Raw genomic sequence first — 19,778 nt, forward strand, 5'->3', positions numbered from 1 at the left:
TCATCCTCAACATTTTATGACAACCCATGTCCAACGTTGTATGTCTACTATGAAGTGAATGCAAATCTCAGTTATTTTTTACACTCTTTGTGATTCATGTAGCCATCGTAACTATTGTGAGCACACCCACTATGAGACTATTATAAAGCAAACATTTCTTTGTCGATCTAGTTGATTCACTATTGAATCTTAACTCAAGTTTTGGTTTATTACAACCTTAAATCATGTCTCTAAGAAACATTTATATCTCTCGGTGTTCAATGTATTCTATATATTTCAAGTGGATGACTGCTTAAATCTTGTCTTTGTTCAAGTGTCATTCATACAAGGCCTTGAGGTTTCTTCAAAAACATTTTTGTGTTTGTCATATTTTCATCTTTAAGCTACAATCACTGATAAATTGAATTCTTTAAATTATTGATTCACACGATACAAGTATTTTACTGAATAGAATGTATTGAATTTAGAAGTATCTAATTCTTTAGAATGTTTCGGCCGTTTAAAGAAATATCAACTTACACACACATACTTTTAATTTCTATTTGAAATTCCAAGATAAGTATCACTTTGATACCTTCTAAATTTTTTGCAAAATATATGCACACAACCTCCAAAACGATGTCAATAACAAAGAACATTACTGATATAAGTCAAATGTACATCAGGTCGAGAACGCACTTATCCTCAAGATTATGAGATGAACTCCGTATAATTGACCATCCACCTAACATTTAAAGGTGCCCAATTGTTAGGTCACTAACATTGTGACCACCAATACTATCATTTATTCAAGCGTTGCCATTACTTCACAACATTAGCATAAGTGCACCTCACCAGGTGTTTCAATGGTCAATAAATAACAAATGGCTCCATAAACCAATTAATTTGACTACACCCGTAAACAAAATTCTTCATGATTGACATGAGAAATATGGGTTGAAATGCAAAACATGTAAGAGAGACATTACGAAACACTCACCTGCGATCGCTTATGTGACAATGACATGGAAAATAGTCGTAACCCCACAAAATCACCACTTTTTCAACTGTATATATATGAAATAACATTTGCGCCCACTAATCCATTTATTCTGACTACATGCACATATAAAAAAATTCATGATTGACACGAGAGATGGGTTAAAATTCAAATCATGTAAGATATAAGGGAAACATATTATCCAACATTCATCTGCAATGGCTTATGTGACGATAACACACCGGATAAATAGTCGAGTGAATAACTCAAAATAAGACTATTTTTACATCGAATGTTCTGAGCCTTCGGCACAGCTTTACAATGATATTGGCACTTAATAATTTTCAATTATAATTTACTCTGACAAACAAACTAACATGGAGAGTATGCTGGAGATTTCTGCTGTAAAAATGAAAAGAAAAGCAAACCCCAAAGTCAAAAAAGCCAGGGTTTCAATCAGATTAGATGCTTTGATAATCTTATATTTATTGAAAAACATGCAAAGCAAATAAAATGGACCTTGAGTTGTTTTATATATCTGAAACCACCCTGCCTCTCAGATTTCCTACGCAACAGTAGAGAATGCCTTTTCCAAACTTAATGTCATCTGAACATCTTTCGTTGTTTGTATTTTGATGGACATGGATTTAGAATAATCCATGTCCAGGAGAAAGGCAGAATTCGCTAATTAATAAGAGGCATCAATAGAGATTTCTCAATCTGCCTTTGAAGCACAGTGGTCTCACATAAATGGGGAACATTTTTATTTTTTATGAAAATTGAAAAGCTACCTTTCAAAATTGTCAAAATTTTCATGACCAAAATAGCCACAAAACTCTATGCCCTCCGATCAACAGGGGATCCAAAGACAAAAAAAAACATATAACTGAATTGTAGCTTGATAACAGGCTGCAACTCATAAGGTATCTCATAAGAGAAGTCTGTTGGCTTCCATGAAGTTTGTGGACAAGGCATCCAAAAACTTACCTGCACAATCAAGTTACAGATATAACTCTAAAAACAGGCTTCCACAAGAATTTAGTAATTAGTATACGATCTACTGAATATGTTGCCTACCTCCGATGTCATAATCAAAGACTCGATGATCAGCTGATAATGATAAGTTCATCTGTGTCACAGAGTGTGCCTTTCCTTGCCCTGCATATAGTAGTGTAGCTTAGACCACCGCATGTTTGCTTCAAGTTGGAAACAAACAAGATGACCTATGCCTAAACAAACGACATACCACTTGAGTCTTCTTCCCATTTGACCACTTTGTTGCCTCTACCTACAGCCAGGATGCAGGCCTGCAAAACAGTAAAATTTCTCAATATGAATGCTAAACCTAACAAAAGGATTCCTAAGAATAATATCTATGCAAAAGCATTGCTAATCAAACTTTTCTGACACTTTATCTTCCTCGAGGATATATTGACAATCTACTTTAATATATACAAATAAAGCTGATGAGTAATGAAAATAAGTTTTTTCCCAAGGAAAACATCGTGGGGAAACCAAAGGGATGCTTCCCCACATTCAAGGATGGCATCCATAGTAAACTTGTTGGCATAGACGGGTGCACCTAAATCAAGGGGGTTCAAACAGCTCACCTGCTCACATGGAACTCGCCAAATGTCCAGTGACATTGGTGTTAAAGAGTAGAGCTATCCCGTTGGACTAACTAATGAAAATAAGAACATATGCCAGGCCATATAATTTATAGAGCACATTCGGTACAAAACATTACCCTTAGTTTCCAGTATTATTAAATTTGGTGCTCATTACTGGAGTTCCAGGTTGCACTTTCAGGATATAGTAACTAAATACAAGACAGTGAAAACAGAGGAAGGATAAAGTTTACGCATTCGAGAACTTTAGTATTGAAAACTATGGTGGCAAGCTATAAAAACAATGCTAGAACTTTATTGGAATGATAAATTGTTACAAGTAATCCTCAGTTCAGCACTGGAAGATATACTGCATCCTTGCACAAAAGGTAGGAAACAGAGGTAGCTGCCTTGTATGGGCTGTGTAAGAAAATCAACATAAAGACAGCAGCAGTATTATGTTATCCTATGCAACTTGTAAGACAGCCTCATTCAGAGGAGAAAAAATGTTCTGAAGAAGGAGAAGCCATATAAAAGACCATATGGTGAGATTGTCCCACATCATGGCAGGCTTCAGCAGCCAGCCATCTTGCATCATACCTGAGCCACAGTACAATAAATCTGGGGGAGTAATGTAAACACAAGGTAGTTTGTATATAGAGAACCCAGGGTGCATTTCTCCCATCATCTAAAGCTTCTCTTTCCTCGTTACTATGCACTTCCTACTCATAATTGCATGACTTCACTGATAAATATGATAACCACAGTATCATAGTTTGGGCTACTTGACACGTTTCCATTCAAATTTCCATCTCATACTCTATATGCACCTACACTTTTGGTCTCAAATAATACAATCACACCTACTACAGAAATAACCATCACTGTCGAAGAAGATTCCAGCTGAATTACTAATAAGGAAGCACCTACATTATAAAAATAACATAATTTTAAGGTATGCATGTAACTATGTTCTTCAGAACTAATAACTGCCTTGTACTCTCGTTAATCACAGGCTTTTATTAAAATGCATCATCATGAGCCCTGGCTCTGGCCTCAGAATTAGTGACTGTAATCTTGTACTAGTTTGCTTTGCTTCTATAGGCTTGCAACAGACCTAGCCACTTGGTCACCCTAGGATGCTTGCAACCAGATTACGTCTTCACATGAGACCCAACCCTAAGTTTCCAGGTATAGTTAGAAGCACTGAATCCAGGTTCACACTTTAAACTACGATTTTCCAAGTTTTGGATTGGCCTCCAAACAAGCCAATTCAGAATGTGCCGCTTCAAACTTGTGTTAGCCAAGTTTGACTCAGTCAACACAACTCAAACTTGAGATTTTGGAACAGGTCGTGATTTCAAATCATGAGACAAAGTTGGATCAGGCCAGTTAGTCTATAAAAGCATATTTTTGTAGGTTCTCTTCATTTTTTTCCTACTGTTTGAGCTACTTTCTTTCTTCCAGTTGCAGAGCCAGAGAAGGATGAAGCAATTCATCCAAGGCCATTCACCAACTACTGGAAATGTAGAGCATCAAAAACAGTGTGTATTTTCAGGGTTCTACTCAGAAAGCATCTGTTACAAGCCTGTTTTAGCTTCCTTTTCACCCTTGGAGGTACCCCAACAGACTGCTTTGATCATTTACTGATTACTGTTTATTATTTAGGGCTTATAGGAACATCTCATACGAAATTTTTAGGGTATTTTTTTGGTTTTCTGTTTTGCTCTTTTATCTTTGCGGGGATTTAAACAGGCTATAGTCTACTATTGAGTCATTAACAGCCTTCACTATAACCTGCAAGTAAAGTTTAAAACATTAAACTCTAAACAGGAGGCTGCAAGTAAACCCTAGGGCCCTGTTACCCCTAGGAGAAAATTATTCTCCTATTGTTTCAGCTTGACAGCCAGCAACCCCATCATGATCCACAAATAGCCAGCTTCAAATGCCTTTGATGATTGATCCACTCTCCGGCCGGTGCTTTTTTTTATCTAGCTTGCTCATCAGATGAAGGTGAGTCGTCTATTGCAGTGTTGATAATATCGCCGAGATATCGGCGATATTCGGAAATATCGCGATATTTTCGGCGAGCCGATATATCGCCGACAAAATATCGCGATATTTTCGGCTTTTGAAAATATCGCGCGATTTCCGAAATATTGTCGATATTTCGGAAAATATCGCGCGACAATCGAAAATATCGCCCGGTGACTGTAATTTTTTTTTGCATGGCCTATAAAAATCCGATTTTGGTTTTTTTTCATATCATTTTCATTTCTGATTGCTGGAGAAGGAAGGGGAGAGCTATGTGGTTGCTGCCAAGGAGGGTTTGAGCGTTCTAGGCCCTAGTATTGATATGCTATTCATGGTAATGTTAAATTCTTAAAGTAAAAGTGACATTCTCCTTAATCTTAATTTTCATCCTTTTACTTAAATTTTTAACATTACCATGAAATGACTCAGGATGTTTGAGAGTGGTTCCGGCCTCATTGGATTTCATATGGAGAAAGTAGAATTTTAGATTTCATTCACAATGCAGCAGACTTATCAGTTTTTTAGGATTTCAGGATTGGGAGATTGTAATGTTTCCAGGTGACACCACCTGCCCGGGCTACCCCTGCCACTAGTAGAGGACGTGGTCTACCTCCTATAGCTCCTTCTAGTTCTTCAGCTTCTAGAGCATAACAAACTCCACTGCCAACTCCACCAGCACCAGCATCTACATCTAGAGGGAAAGGGAAAGCTGTGGCATTTTCTCGCAAGAGGGGCAGAGGAAATCAATAGGATTAGACTTTAGTTATTTTCTTATGTGCTTGTATGTTGTACATGAACAATGAACATTGAATATTCAAGAATCAAGACCAAGCATATCACATTCTAATTTCTAAATAGTAAATTTTGATTTTTTTTTTTTTAAAGTGAACTATGAACTTTGAGAAGTAATTATATTTTAATTTGATTAGATAAGCTGCAACCTGCAATTTAATATGGATAAAAAACTATATTTTGGTATCTATATATATATATATATATATATATATATATATATATATATATATATATATATATATATATATATATAAAACGTGTCCCCCGTGTCTTGTTTCCAGGTCGTTGTGTTTCGTATTGAATACTCGTATTTACGTGTCCTCCATGTCTCGTGTCCTCGTGTCATGTGACTTAGATTAGACAATATTGATGTATTGTCTCCGTGGAGGGTGGAGTCTGAGGAGCCCCTCTTAGAGGAGTCACCTTCATGGTTAGAGCCAGTGGCAGATGATCCATTAGAGCAGGGGCAGCAAGAGGAGGACTCGGAGTCAGAGGAGCAGCAACACTCAGAGGAGGAGCAGGAGGAGGAGGAGGAGGACACTGCGGGAGCATCTGCATCAACACCATCTGCTATAGATATAGGAGAGCATAGCCCCATACCTAGCACTCATTATTTGACATTAGGTGCAGAGGCAGGGTCAGGGCCTCCTACTACTAGGGGCAGGCTTGGCAAACAGCCCATCATGTTTTCCCGTAAAAGGGGGAGAGGGCAGTGATTTCAGATAGATAGCTGTTAGTTTTATATGTTGTGTTACATGTAACTCATGATGATGAGATACTTTTATATATGTGATGTTATTTTGTATTGGTTCTCCACATTTGAGTCCTTGAATGGACAATTATCAGGGATCAACAAGATTTGGTATCGCCTTTGATGTATCATTTCTATTTGACATCATATATATCAGTGTTTTCTTCATATTTATGTGCCAATGTGTTTATTTCACGTTGTTATTGCTTTATATGTTTAAAAATCTGAAGAAAAAAAATGAATATATTACGCATTTTTTATGCTTGCCGATATTTGCCGATATTTGCCGATATTTTGCCGATATTTTCGCCGATATTGCCGATAAGATATTTTCTGGACCCTCGCCGATATTTTCCCGATACCGATATTATCAACACTGGTCTATTGTAATGTCCCCAATTTTTGAATTTCTGTGTGATATGGTTAAGGAGATCTCCAAATCCTGTGTCTGCCAGATTATAGGAGCAAGATTACACCATCAGTGAACCTGGCGGGTTTGGAGGAAATTTATGGGACCCAAGTGGGATTGCTTACCGTATTTCATCATCAAGATCAGTTCCGCACAGTTTGCTCTTGGTTCCGTTGCATTCCAGCAAATCCCATAAAATGGAGTTATTAACAGACATATTTTAATTATTTATGCTTAAAGTGCTATTTGGGGCGGATTATTCGGATAAACACCTTAGCGTAATAGCTCGTTGGAATAAGTGCGAAAAGATCTACAGGGCAAGATGATGAAAAAGGGCAGCTGTGATTATGGAGGCGAATTAAGCATTTTTCAGGATTAAAAATGGCTTTAATTAGTTAATAAAAGTCACTTCATTAGATAAAGAAAGGAAAAGTGTTTTTATTATTTTATTGGAGAGAAAAGGTTAAAAGGGTGGCAAAAGAGTCCAGTGAGTTATAAAAAAAGGAAAATGAGAGCCTCTCTCCTCATTCTTGCATTTGCTCACTTGAGAAAAATAATTTTGGAGAACTTTTGAGGAAGAGTCTTAAATTTTTGGAAACCCTCATTGTTGGTTGCTAGTTTCGGTATTGAAACCATAGACCCTAGCTAGTTTGGGTGTGAGATCACTCACATTCCGTCATTGAGCTTCAGTGGAGAAGAAGATTTGGGCGAAATGTTGAAAATTGGTGGGCTACTAGACCATTCTATTGACTCATATACATTAGTAACATGCCCAAGAAGGGTTCTTCATACATGACATTGACTCTATATGACTTTTATGACAAATCCTAAAGGCTCTCAATGGGAGCCATCTAAAAATAAAATCTCTTGCTCATGAAACCCATGAAGCAAGCATAAAATCATTTTATTTTTCTTCTTTACATCAATTACATAAAAATCATAATTACACATCATTATGAAGACCGGACCTAGTTACACTTTTCAACACTCCTTATCCAAATTTGATGTTCTTTAGGTCGACTTTGGTCCTCTCGAACAGGGGAATTTAATGTAATAATTATCTTCATCAAATGAATTGTCCAAAGTGGAATTTGGGCCTAGTTCTCAATTTTAACACTCCCTCTCAACTAGGGATAATTCCACCTGCCAATCCATCCATCATCATGTCATCCTGTCATCATATACCATCTCTGCATCTCGACCCAACTCTGCTGAACATTGATATAGATAATGAAGAATAATTGATCGAGTGAGTCACAAGACCTTGCCACTATCCACTAACAAAAGTCAGTCCACATAACTAGGGGTCGAACCCCAATCGAACTTGATCCCAAGTGATCAAGTTTTTTGAACATCATGCATCCTAGACATAGGGAGTACGACAGTACACGATGCATCCATCGGTAGTGCTATGGTCCCTATCCACTTTTCCCAGCTCATTGGCCAGATGAGAGGTAATTCCCATGTGTCTTGGACTACATGGGTAGGATGATGCAGGAACACCAGCGAGGAAAGAATATATCACATCCTACTCAAAACCACACGTAGGGAAAGGATAAACCACATCCTACAAACATATCACAACCAAACGTAGGGAAAGGATAAACGACATCCTAAAAATACATGTCACAACCACACGTAAGGAAAGGATAAACCACATCCTACAAACACATGCCAACCACACGTAAGGAGAGGATAAACCACATCCTACAAACACGCTAACCATCAATCGTAGGAAGGATCCTACACGTGGGGAAAGGATGAACCACATCTCACTGACATGTCAACCATCAATCGTAGGAAATGAGCATCCTACATGTGGGGAAAGGATGAACCATGTCCCACCGACATGTCAACAGATGCCTATATGCATCTCTCACTGGGGTATCTGCAGGAGAAGGTGAACCACTCATCCTCTACATATGTCATCAATAGTAGGGGAAGGTGAACCACTCACCCTACACACATGTCAACCACCATAGGGGAAGGTGAACCACTCACCCTATGTGTCATTTATCATCATGAAGTATCACAGGGGAAGGTGAACCACTCACCCTATGTGTCATTTATCATCATGAAGTAACATAGGGGAAGGTGAACCACTCACCCTATACCTAGCGTACCTATAGGGGAAGGTGAACCACTCACCCTATGGTTGCTCATAGTATCAAGAAGTACCCCCAAGCTTCTAGGAGCTCCCAGAGCTCAATGTTCAACCGAGACCCTCTTAATACGGTCTATTCATGACTTTCAACTCTTTCTGAAGGAAGATAAACTTGACTTTAAAATTCAACTTCCTCTTATGTAGGGCATACATCATCAATAAACATCATAGCTCCCTCTAAAGTCTTGCTTTAGGTGGATTATGGTACTTCTTAAAAAAATCTTCACATGAGATTATTTCAACACAACTGTATGATCCTTCAACGCAAGATAACAGCTACTAGCGTATCAATTTACCCAATCCATGATGAGGAAGGGTCTTTCTGGCATCCACACCTATAGGACCTGACTTAATGCATCCAAGATGCCAAAATCAAGATCTTATGCTCATCACACTTTCTTATTTGCTCTCATGTTGATAGGGATCGATACAAAGAACTCTTCCAAAGTGCCATGTTGAGAAATCTAGGGCATGAATAGTTAAAAGATTTCTCTGCTTGATAATTGCTTGTGATATACTTTTACTTCTTAGCTTATAGTCTTCTCTTCGGTATATTATTGTAATGTTCTTTTCATCAAGACAATTACCAATATACACAATAGAAGACAAGTGACACAATATGTAGGCTAGTCATCCAGGGCCAAAACCTCTCACCTCTTGAGAGGAAAACTTGATCAAAATTCTTCTTATAGATCTTCAATTGATGAATACCAAGACCATGACAAAAACCCTTGACTCTAGTATCCTCCCAAGAACCTTGTCACTAACCTTGATGTTCTACCTCTTCTCTGCCTTGACTTCCTTCTAGATCTCGAACTGCTCTCCTCGGCTTCTAGAGAAACTCGGTCTCTATCCTTCACAATGCTTCTTCTTGGCTTCCTCTAGAGAATCTCGGTCTCTAGACTTCACACTGCTCTTCTTGGCTATCTCTAGAGAATCTCGGTCTCTAGATTAGAAACCCTAGTCTCTATATTGCTTCTCTTCAACCTCCTTCTATGCAACAATAAGTTCTCCTTCGATCTTCTCTTGATGCCTTTGGTCCTTCTTCTTTTGTACCCAAAACGAGACTTCTTCTTTTGTACCCAAAACGAGAATGCTAGAAGAGTACCTCCTTCGATGGCCCCAGAAGAACCTTCCTTCGCTATACCCAGAAGAATCTCTCCTTCGCTATACCCAGAAGAATCCTTTCTTCGCTATCCCCAGAAGAAACCTTCCTTCGCTATATCTTCTTCACACTTCTATTGTTGGGCTCTTCTTTGCACTTCTTGATCGGATGCTTGTCAAGTTGCTTGCCTCTAAGTGAGGCCAAGTGTGGCTACTTATACACATCTTCTCATGTCCCTTAAGCCAACATGATCTCAAGTAGGTAGGCTGACTTCTTCTAGCAAGTTCTTCCATCGTTGTAGGCTGACTTGAAGAGGATAAGTGACAAGGTCTTGAAGGATTCTTTACATAGAAAAGTTTGACCTTTTACAAAGTGTAACATGACTTCATTACATGATAATGACCCTATCTTTTTATGACTAGATGACAAATAATTCCTAAAGACTCTCAATGGGAGTCTTGACTCGAAAACAAAATCTCTTGCTCATGAAACCCATGAAGCAAGTCAATACAATAATTTTATTTTTCTTCTTTACATCTCATTACATAAAATTATAATTACATGTCATTATGAAGATTGAACCTAGTTACACTTTTCAACATGCCATGCACTTCTTCTCCTAGCTGATCTGAAAGCTTCAAGTGTGCTACACCCCTTATCAAAGTCAAGGGTGCTGCAATTTCTTATATTGTCAGATCCCTTCATAGTAGATGATCTTTCAAAAGATAGGTTATCCAAAGATTACATTTGTCTTGTTCACAACTTGGTTTGTGAGCAAGACTATAACACTGTCATCAATATATCATCACGGCTACTGGACTTGTAACGATATCATACATGATGTTGGACTGAAGAGACAACATAAATGATGTTGAGTTGCATATGCTAAGATGTTATACCTAGGGCAGTGCCACAAATAGTAGAATTGATGCCGCATATAACCAACAATCTTCACTGCACAGGGTTCTATCCTTGATAGCTATAGGTCTTCATACTTTCAGGAAGACCATTCCTTTAGAGAAATTCAAGATCTTATCCTAGACACTTGTCTTCAGCAGATTCTGTGCTTTGCTACTGAAGTTTCCTGTGACTGTATTAAAGCTTACAAATTTTCTTCTCAAAACAGAAGGAGAATTCATTCTGTTACTAGAGTCAGATGCTTTCACTTCTTGATGCCAGTATAGCTACTGTAAGACAGAAAATCTCGACAAGTTGGCTCAACTGATATTGAGTTGATTATGTCAATGTGCAAGTCATTGGTCTCATACAGAAATGTATATTGACATCATTTATCTCAGTGGAATGTACCAGTACAGATTCATTAATGCTTTCGCGCTACTGTCCAAAACTAAAGAACAGGGTGATGAGCTTTTACTAATAATCCATTGTCCTAGGTCTCTTTTACGCATAGGAGACTAGACTCTTTTTTCTTTATGAATGCAATTTGGCTAGTAACAGTAGGAAAGCTATGCTTCTTCCTTTATTTGTACGATGAAGATTTTGAAGACGAGCTGGAAGTTCAACAGAGAGATAAATGTCCAAGGCCATGACGTGATCCCAACTTTGACCAGAATTTCCATATGACTTGCCAAAATACCATAATGACTTTTGGACTACAAGGATGCCACATACCAATACTTTTTTTATTGCTGACTGTATGCATGAATATATATGTGTGTGTGTGTGTGTGTGTGTTGATGCAAAAATAGATCTGACTGCAAATATGATGCCATCTCAATAGCACCTACCTCATGCAAAAATCATCCTCATGTGTTGAAGTACAGATGTAATTAGAAATGCTTGAGGATGATGTCCTTTGATGTTTGATCTGTCTTGGTGAAGATGATGTGCCTCTAATATTGCTTCAGATGATTTGCCTTCACTTTAAGAACTGATACTTTTGCCTAAATTGTTGAAGATGGATCCTTGACCTTAAAGACCTCTTAGTACTTACCCTTATTCAATCAGAGACTTATATAGATGCCTGAGCAATCAACTGATGTACAAGGTTGACTTCACACATGAAGAAACCACAGATGCCCAACAGATACCATTAAACCATCATTCATTAAAATTGTTCAAGCCAAAACAACAATCGCTCTAGTCAACCATTAAGCTCAAAAACTGTTCCTTGCAAACAGTATCTCAGAGATCTCATAATTAGGCTTTAGAATGGGCAAAATTATGTCCATAAACGTGTCTCAGTTTAGTATGCTGAGCATCAAGTTAGGACATCACCAATCAACCTTAAATTCTTGGATTAGCCTCAAGGAATAAGCTCCAGACACATGCTTCAGCCACAGATCAGTCAACCAACAAATATCTAATTCTTTGAAGTGACTGTTTCCAAAACCCTGCTACTTCAAATTAATGTAATAATTAATCTTGAAGCCCTTACTGCTACTTGGATGATAGAATGATGAAAATCTATTGTATAGCAAATGATGCACTTTGTCCTTACTGTAGGCAATGGTGTAATTACTTCAATACAATTCATCTAGGACTGCACGAGTTGGCTTAACCTGAGTTAAGGGTATATATGTACTCAGGCTAGGATGGACAGTCTTTTCAATGTGGCTTCCACCATGGAAAAATTCTGAATGACTAACTAGCGCGTTTGGCTTAGATTGTTCAGCCAAGTCGGCTTTACTTCCCTCAAATATAAATATATATATACACGGTTAGAAACAGAGAGATAGTTCTACTGTCACGGACTCTTTGATTAGGATTTCAACTTGGTCATAGTGATCATGGCTTGAGATCATACCCAGAATTTGATTTAATGCCACAAGGAGCTCGGTTCATGAAGCCTTAAACTGGGGGGATCTTCTTTTAGAGATTTCTTTTTCTCTTACTTGGGCTTGTCCTCTCCATAGCTCTGATACCATGTTAATCTTTAGGATAACATGTTCTTTGCTTGGGACAGTTGTTTCAATTCTCATGTTAGCGCAATTATTAAACCATTAGCAGTCACGTGAAACATTATCATATTGGCAGTAACTGAAAAAAGAACATGTACAATAAATAACGAAGACAAGCCAAGACAAGAGGACAAAATAATATGGCTCAAGCCAGGGAAAAACCCCAAGATGGGGAAAACCCTTGATCAAATCTTCTTATTATTAATATCGAATGTTCAGCAGAGAGAGAGTACAATAACTTAAAGTCAAAATGACTTGCCAATTTGAAGATCCAACCTTAGACAAGAAAATGGCTCAAAATGCTGCAATTCCAGCACTTTGGCAACAGTAGTTACCCATGGTCTGGTTAGGGCTTCTTACAATATACTGTTGTCTTACTCAACTGTTCCAAAGCATCTTCTTTTAAGTGCAGCTTACCCTGGCACACAACGAGTTGTCCTTCGTTGGTCTTTAGGGTTGATCTGGGCTAGTTTCAGCCCTCAAGCTTACCTCAAAACCCTCCTGATGTCTGTGACTTATCTGAGCAGTCTTGTGACCTCAGAACAATCTTCTTTAGGATTGCGGCTTATCTGAAACAAACTCTTGGAGTGGCTGCCCACGTGCACAAGAGGAACTCCATACAAGACAACCCTCAGACCTGCGGCTACATTCTTGTTGGATCTCGGTCAGCAAAGGATGATAAATACTGCCCAGAATTTCCCTTAAGATCTGAGGCCTACCCAACAGAAGAATCTTGACCTTGTTGTAGAAAAGAGACCCAAAAACAAACAGCCCTTCATCCTCCTCCAGAAGCTCACTTGTCTCAGACATAATGAAGCCCTTTCGATGTGTCAAATGAGGTTGGAGGACACCTCTATTTATATAAATTGGAGAGGGTCAAGAGACATGTCAGTTGGGCTTTATGAGCCTACATGGAGTAGAGGCCGACCTTGACAATTTGCATATGAGAGGGCATAAATTCAAAAACACATTTCTCCTTATCCAAATTTGATGTTCTTTAGGTCGATTTTCGTCCTCTCAAAAAGAGGAATTTAAAGCAATAATTATCTTCATCAAATGAACTGTCCAAAGTGGAATTTGGCCCTAGTTTCCAATTTTAACAACTAGCGTATGGAACTTGTATTCAATCAAGAGCATCAAGGTCATTTGACTATGCAGGAGGAGGCTCCCAACAAAGTACGAAACAAGAAATTAGAAATTTCTTGTGGCAAGACTCAAGAGGGTCAAGCAGTAGATAATAGATTTACTTGTATTTTCTAGTTTCTAGCACTGTTAATAACTATTGGCACTTTCATATTTATTATGGTATTTTTCGTAAACAATATATGACAATTTAAGTTTGAATTTGATATTTATAACTCATTGGTAATAAATTATGAATATGATGCTTCATGAAAGTTAAGTTGAAACATTTCATTTCATGTTAGATATTCTTTCTTCTCATTTGGTTACTTGGTAATGGTAATGGTTACAAGTACAAGTTACAACTTTTGTGATCAATGATGATAAATGTTATATCTCGAATTTTGAAAACTTGAAACTCTAAGATTGCTGAACCATGAGACTCGATATGTTGTATGTTATTAACTTGTGGACGTGGTTGATGAAGATTATGACTTCCAGATGATTGATGTTATATGGTTCAATGCATGTTTTTATGCTTTTAATATCTAATTCATCATTCTACATGCTTTTGTTGACATATATGCATCAAAATATATAAAAATTCACTCCCGAACCGTGAGCTTTTGAAAATGTCGCTCCCCGCTCCCACTCCCAAGTAAACTTGGGCATGCGAGTTACTCCTCCTTTATGGCATGGATTCGTTTATCCTCCTATATATATGTGCCTCATTCTTTCTCCCACCATTACTTGTGCATTGTGAAAGGAGTATGAACTTGAGAAAAAGAGAGTTAGAGAGACTAGAGAAGAATTTTCAAAGAGCGAGAGAGAGAAAGTCTTGAAGAGTAAGAGCAGATCTTGATGAGCCAAAGTAATTCAGTGTTTGCATCAACTACAACTATCAAAGATCTTCATTAGATTTGGGTGAACTTCTTCTTTCTCTCATTGTATTCTATATCTCTGCTAAACATTTGATTTCTAATAGAAAAAAAATCTGGTTGGGTTTTCTCCTTGTGGGTTTTGCCCTAGTCATTGGACCTAAATTCTTTGTGTCTACTTGTGTTCTTGGCTGTCTTCTATTTTGCATGTGGTTTATATGTTGTATGTTCTATTTACAATTGCTTAATTAATATTGCAGAAGAAAGATGTTTTGTCATAAGTGATTGTTACAACAAAGAACATCAAAATTTCAACATTAAAGAGGTAAGTCAATAGTTTTATCAATTGATTTTATAGACTAACTTACTTTTCTTAAATAGGCTAAGAAAACCCATAAAGAGGATGAGTTCTTGGGCCCATTTGGACAGTCAAATCATTTGTTAACACCTAATCTTTGGGATTGGGTGAACACTTGTAAATAATGTAAATAGTAAATAATGGAAAATGAAGAGTCATCGGGAGGTGAAGCCCAAGAGTCACTCCCTCATATATATAACGATGAGTAATCTTAATGAATAAACATAATTCATTTGAGGAGTTACCTCCTGGCCTGACATGGTATCAGAGCACATGTCCCAAATTAGTTTTTTGTACTGTAACTCCTGTCAGATTTCTCTACCATATTCTGTCCCTCTGTTCTTGTTAAAATTAGCAATTAAGGCCAAACACCATGTGGGTCATATTATTTATGGCAGCTGATATTTTTATTGGATCCCTCTTATTGAGAGGTGTAGGATTGATTTAAGGATCATCCGATTCTAATACATAATTATGAAGTTATGAATTTATTTATGTTATGGACAAATTGTTAAGTCGGCCAGCAACTTATGTAGGCTCAGAAGCCCAACAGTCATATTCATTCAACCTCTACGTTTTAGTATAAATAGAAGAGGACTTCAAGTCATTTCTACACACACTTGGATCTCTTCCTCTCTCTACTTGTCTTTGGGTTTTAGTAGGAGGAGAGATCCTAAGGAAAAGCCAGAAAAGTCGGAACTGCCGAAAAAGCTGGAACTGCCGGAAAAGCCGGAACTGCAGGAAAAGCCGGAACTGCCGGAACTGCCAAAAAAGCTGGAAAAGCTGGAAACGTCAGAAAATCTGGAAATACCGGAACTACCGGAAAAGCCAGAAAAGCTGGAACTGTCGGAAAAGCCGGAACTGCCGGAAAAGCCGGAAAAGCTGGATATACCGGAAAAACCGGAAAAGATAGAACTGGCGGAAAAGTCGGAAAAGCTGGAACTGCCAGAAACGTCGGAACTGTCGGAAAAGCCGGAAATGCCGAAATGCCGAAAAAGCCAGAAAAGCCAAAAAAGCTAGAAAAGCAGGAAAAGTCGGAACTGCCAAAACTAACGGGAACTGCCGAGAACTGCCGGAGCATCTGTCTCCGAAGGAAGGCAGCATGATGTATGAGATCACGGGCAACATAATGATGCATAATGATACGAGTATGGGCAGCATGATGTATGAGATCATGGGCAGCATAATAAGTAGCATGATGATATGAGCATGGGCAGCTTGATGATAGATAAGACCATGGAAGATGCAACATGAAGATGAGAGCAACTCAGTCATCAAGGTTCAACACATGTGACAGTACAGCAAGGTGTCACACGGTAATGTGCAGCAAATAGACGAGATGCAGCACTATGATAGGTGAACGAGTCACCTTAGAGAATCAGTTGAAGCAATATGTCTTCAACTGATCTCATGCCGATATCAAAAGTCAAAGTGATTGACTTCTATTGTAAATGTACTATCTCTCTCACTTTCTCTGCTGAACTTTGAAGAACATAAAAGAAGAATTGATCAAGGGTTTCCCCACAGTGTGGGATTTGTCCGTGGCTAGCGCCACATCTTGTGTCCTCTTGTCTTGGCGTGTCTTCTGCAATTTATATTTATGTTCTATATGCAACTTACTTTATGCTGATGTGATTGCTAATGTGGAAAAAAAATTGAAATAAATTGCTCTAGCATAGAACATACCTAGAATTAACATGGTATCAGAGTTGAGGTGAAGACAATGCCCAAGCAAGAGTGAAAGAGCAATCACCAAAGACAAAAGGATCAATGAGTTCCACATCTCTCTTCTAAGTTCGCTAAGGGTGAAGTGGAAGCAGAGAATATTATCAGAATGGCACAGCGGAAGATCACATCATTGGGAAGTTTAGATCTAAGGGTGGAAGGAAAGGCAAATGCCTTGGTTGCAATAAGTTCAGCCATCATGCAAAGGAGTGTCCGAATAGCAGAGACACATCTCTTGATGAAGATAACAATCATTCCAGGGACATCTTCAATGATCAGAGGAATGATAAGTAATGCAGGTCATCAAGGAAATGGTCGACTCTTCAAAGAAAGCAAGGAACCCCAGAATCTCTTTTATGTACCTGATCGCAAGAAGAACCTGGTGTCCATCTCGGAAATGGAAGTTTAAGGTTTCAGGGTGGCACTCGTCGATGCAAAGGTACGTGTTTGAAAATAGATTTAAACAAAGATGTTTTAGAGTTCAGGGTTGTATCAAGTCCACTGGGGACCATGTCCATTGACTCAGCACCAAAGCTCTGTGAGTCAGATGGTGACCAGGATGCCTGAATTCAAAAAGAGCATGAAGGTAAATGTCTAAGATGTATCGAAGGAAAACCTTACAAGGGGACCATTCCCCTCATGTAGCAGGTCCACAAGTTTGGAACAACCCGCAGAGTTTGAGATTCATGAACGAGAATCTCATGTATACAGGTGTAAGAAAGCCCTCTATGGCTTGAAGCAAAACACCACGGGCGTAGTATGAGAGGATTGATAGTTGTTTGATGAAGCTGAGATTCACTAGGAATGAAACCGAACCAAACCATTACCCAAAGGTTGTGGATGATAGACCTCTCATACTGGCACCTCATAAGGACGACCTATTTCTGACAGGTGCAAACCCTCTCATTTGCAGAAGTAAGAGGGAGTTGGATTTCAAATGTGGAATGATAAACTGCAAGCCTGTGACTACCTCGAGGATATTAACTTTCAGAAGTTGTATGGTAGTGATGTCAGACCAGATTTGGGAAATGCCTCTGAGTTTCATAAACTCAATCACGTTGATGTTCTTGGTGAACTCCAGACACATGTTTTGCAATTAGCATGGTGAGCTCATATTTGGTTGAGCCTCACTGGATTGGTGCCGAGAATCCTCTGAGATATCTTCGGGGCACAATCTCTCATGGATTGAGATACACTGCCAGAAATATGAAAACTACATGATTATTCAAATGTTGATTGGGCAGACAGTGTGGAGGATCACTAGAGCACTTCTCAGTGCTGGTTCTCTTTGGATTCTGCTTCGATATCATGGATGAGCAGGAAGCAGAGATCGGTTGTTATAAGTACCGTTGAGACCGGATACATAACTACGAGTACGACCTCATATGAAGTTGCTTGGTTGTGGAAACTCTTCAGTGAGTACACATGATGAATACCACTGTGATTCTCTGTGACAACCAGAGGTGGGATTCAATTATTGAGGAATCTCGTATTCAATGATTGCTCCAGCAGATAGACATCAGATACTGCCTTATCTGGGATATGGTAAGTCGATGAGCAAGGAGGCTCCATCGCACTGAGATGATGTACCCGTCGCTACACCTTGCAAAGCCCCGGGGAAAGATCAAATTTGTGATTTTCCCGAACGACTTGGAGTCATCGAGAGACCCTTGTAAAAGAGTCCTGCATGTTGCATACATTGAGCTCTGGGAGCTCTGGGGGCTTGCAGTTCTTACTGGAGCAACATATGACCACAGGGTGACTCACCCTCCCCTGGTGGTGCGCACTGGGACAGGATGATTCGCTCTCCTGTGGACAGGATGATTCGCTCTCCTGTGGACAAGATGATTCGCTCTCTTGTGGGACAGGATGATTTGCTCTCATGTGGACAGGATGATTCGCTTTCCTGTGAACAAGATGATTCGCTATCTTGTGGGACAGGATGATTCGCTCTCCTGTGAACAGGATGATTCGCTCTCCTGTGAACAAGATGATTCGCTCTCTTGTGGGACAAGATGATTCACTCTCCTGTGTAGCAGGATGATTAATTCTCCTGTGAGGTTTGGATGATGTGTTCTCCATGACGACTGTGTAGCAGGATGATTAATTCTCCTGTGAGGTCTGGATGATGTGTTCTCCATGACTATTGTGTAACAGGATGATTAGTTCTCTTGTGAGGTCTGGATGATGTGTTCTCCATGACGATTGTGTAGCAAGATGATTAGTTCCCCTGTGAGGCATGGATGATGTGTTCTCCATGGCGATTGTGTCGCAGGATGATTAGTTCTCCCGTGAGGACAGGATTCATTAAGTTCTCCTGTCGAGGCATCCTACCCATGCAGTGTGGGACTCATGGGAAGTACCTCTCATATGATCAATGAGCAGGGAAATGAGGATAGGGACCATAGTAGTACTGATGGACGCATCGATGTATCTACCGTACTCCCTATGCTAGGATGACCTTCATTGATCTGGGATCAATGATACTAGTCTGGGACCAGTGGTAGGAGTTGTACCCACTATGACACTGACTTCGGATCGGTTAAGGATTGGTCTGGGACCAATGGTACATACTTTGAGACTGACTTCGAGTCAGTAGAGTACTGGTCTGGGACCAGTGGTAGGAGTTGTACCCACTATGACACTGACTTCGGGTCGATTGAGGACTAGTCTGGGACCAATGGTACATACTCTGAGACTGACTTCAAGTCAGTAGAGTATTGGTCTGGGACCAGTGGTAGGAGTTGTACCTACTATGACACTGACTTCGGGTCAGAGGAGAATGGTATGACATTCTCGATCAATTCTTCTTCTTCACGGTTCAGCAGAGCTAAGTTGAGTAGAGCAAAGCCAGCGGAGCTGAGCAGAGCAGAGCTGAGCTGAGCAGAGCAGAGCCAGCAGAGCTGAGCAGAGCCAGTAGAGCCAGCAGA

At 39.2% G+C, this 19,778-nt stretch overlaps 1 protein-coding gene across 1 annotated transcript in view; it reads right to left on the reverse strand.

Moving 5' to 3' along the window:
- Window positions 1-1,225: 1,225 nt before the first annotated feature.
- LOC149198681 (dihydrolipoyllysine-residue acetyltransferase component 1 of pyruvate dehydrogenase complex, mitochondrial-like) overlaps window positions 1,226-19,778 on the reverse strand; it is a 286,422-nt gene continuing 267,869 nt past the window's right edge. The window contains exons 17-19 of the mRNA XM_089402112.1: window positions 2,226-2,286; window positions 2,057-2,137; window positions 1,226-1,966 (exon numbers count right to left, since the gene is read on the reverse strand). Of these exons, the coding sequence (XP_089258238.1) occupies window positions 1,908-1,966; window positions 2,057-2,137; window positions 2,226-2,286 (201 nt within the window). The 3' untranslated portion in view covers window positions 1,226-1,907. The remainder of the gene's footprint in view (window positions 1,967-2,056; window positions 2,138-2,225; window positions 2,287-19,778) is intronic.

Source organism: Pinus tabuliformis, chromosome 2_1 (genome assembly GCF_031772625.1).
Source record: "Pinus tabuliformis cultivar Carrire ecotype Pingquan chromosome 2_1, CPIR1, whole genome shotgun sequence".
Taxonomy (NCBI): domain Eukaryota; kingdom Viridiplantae; phylum Streptophyta; class Pinopsida; order Pinales; family Pinaceae; genus Pinus; species Pinus tabuliformis.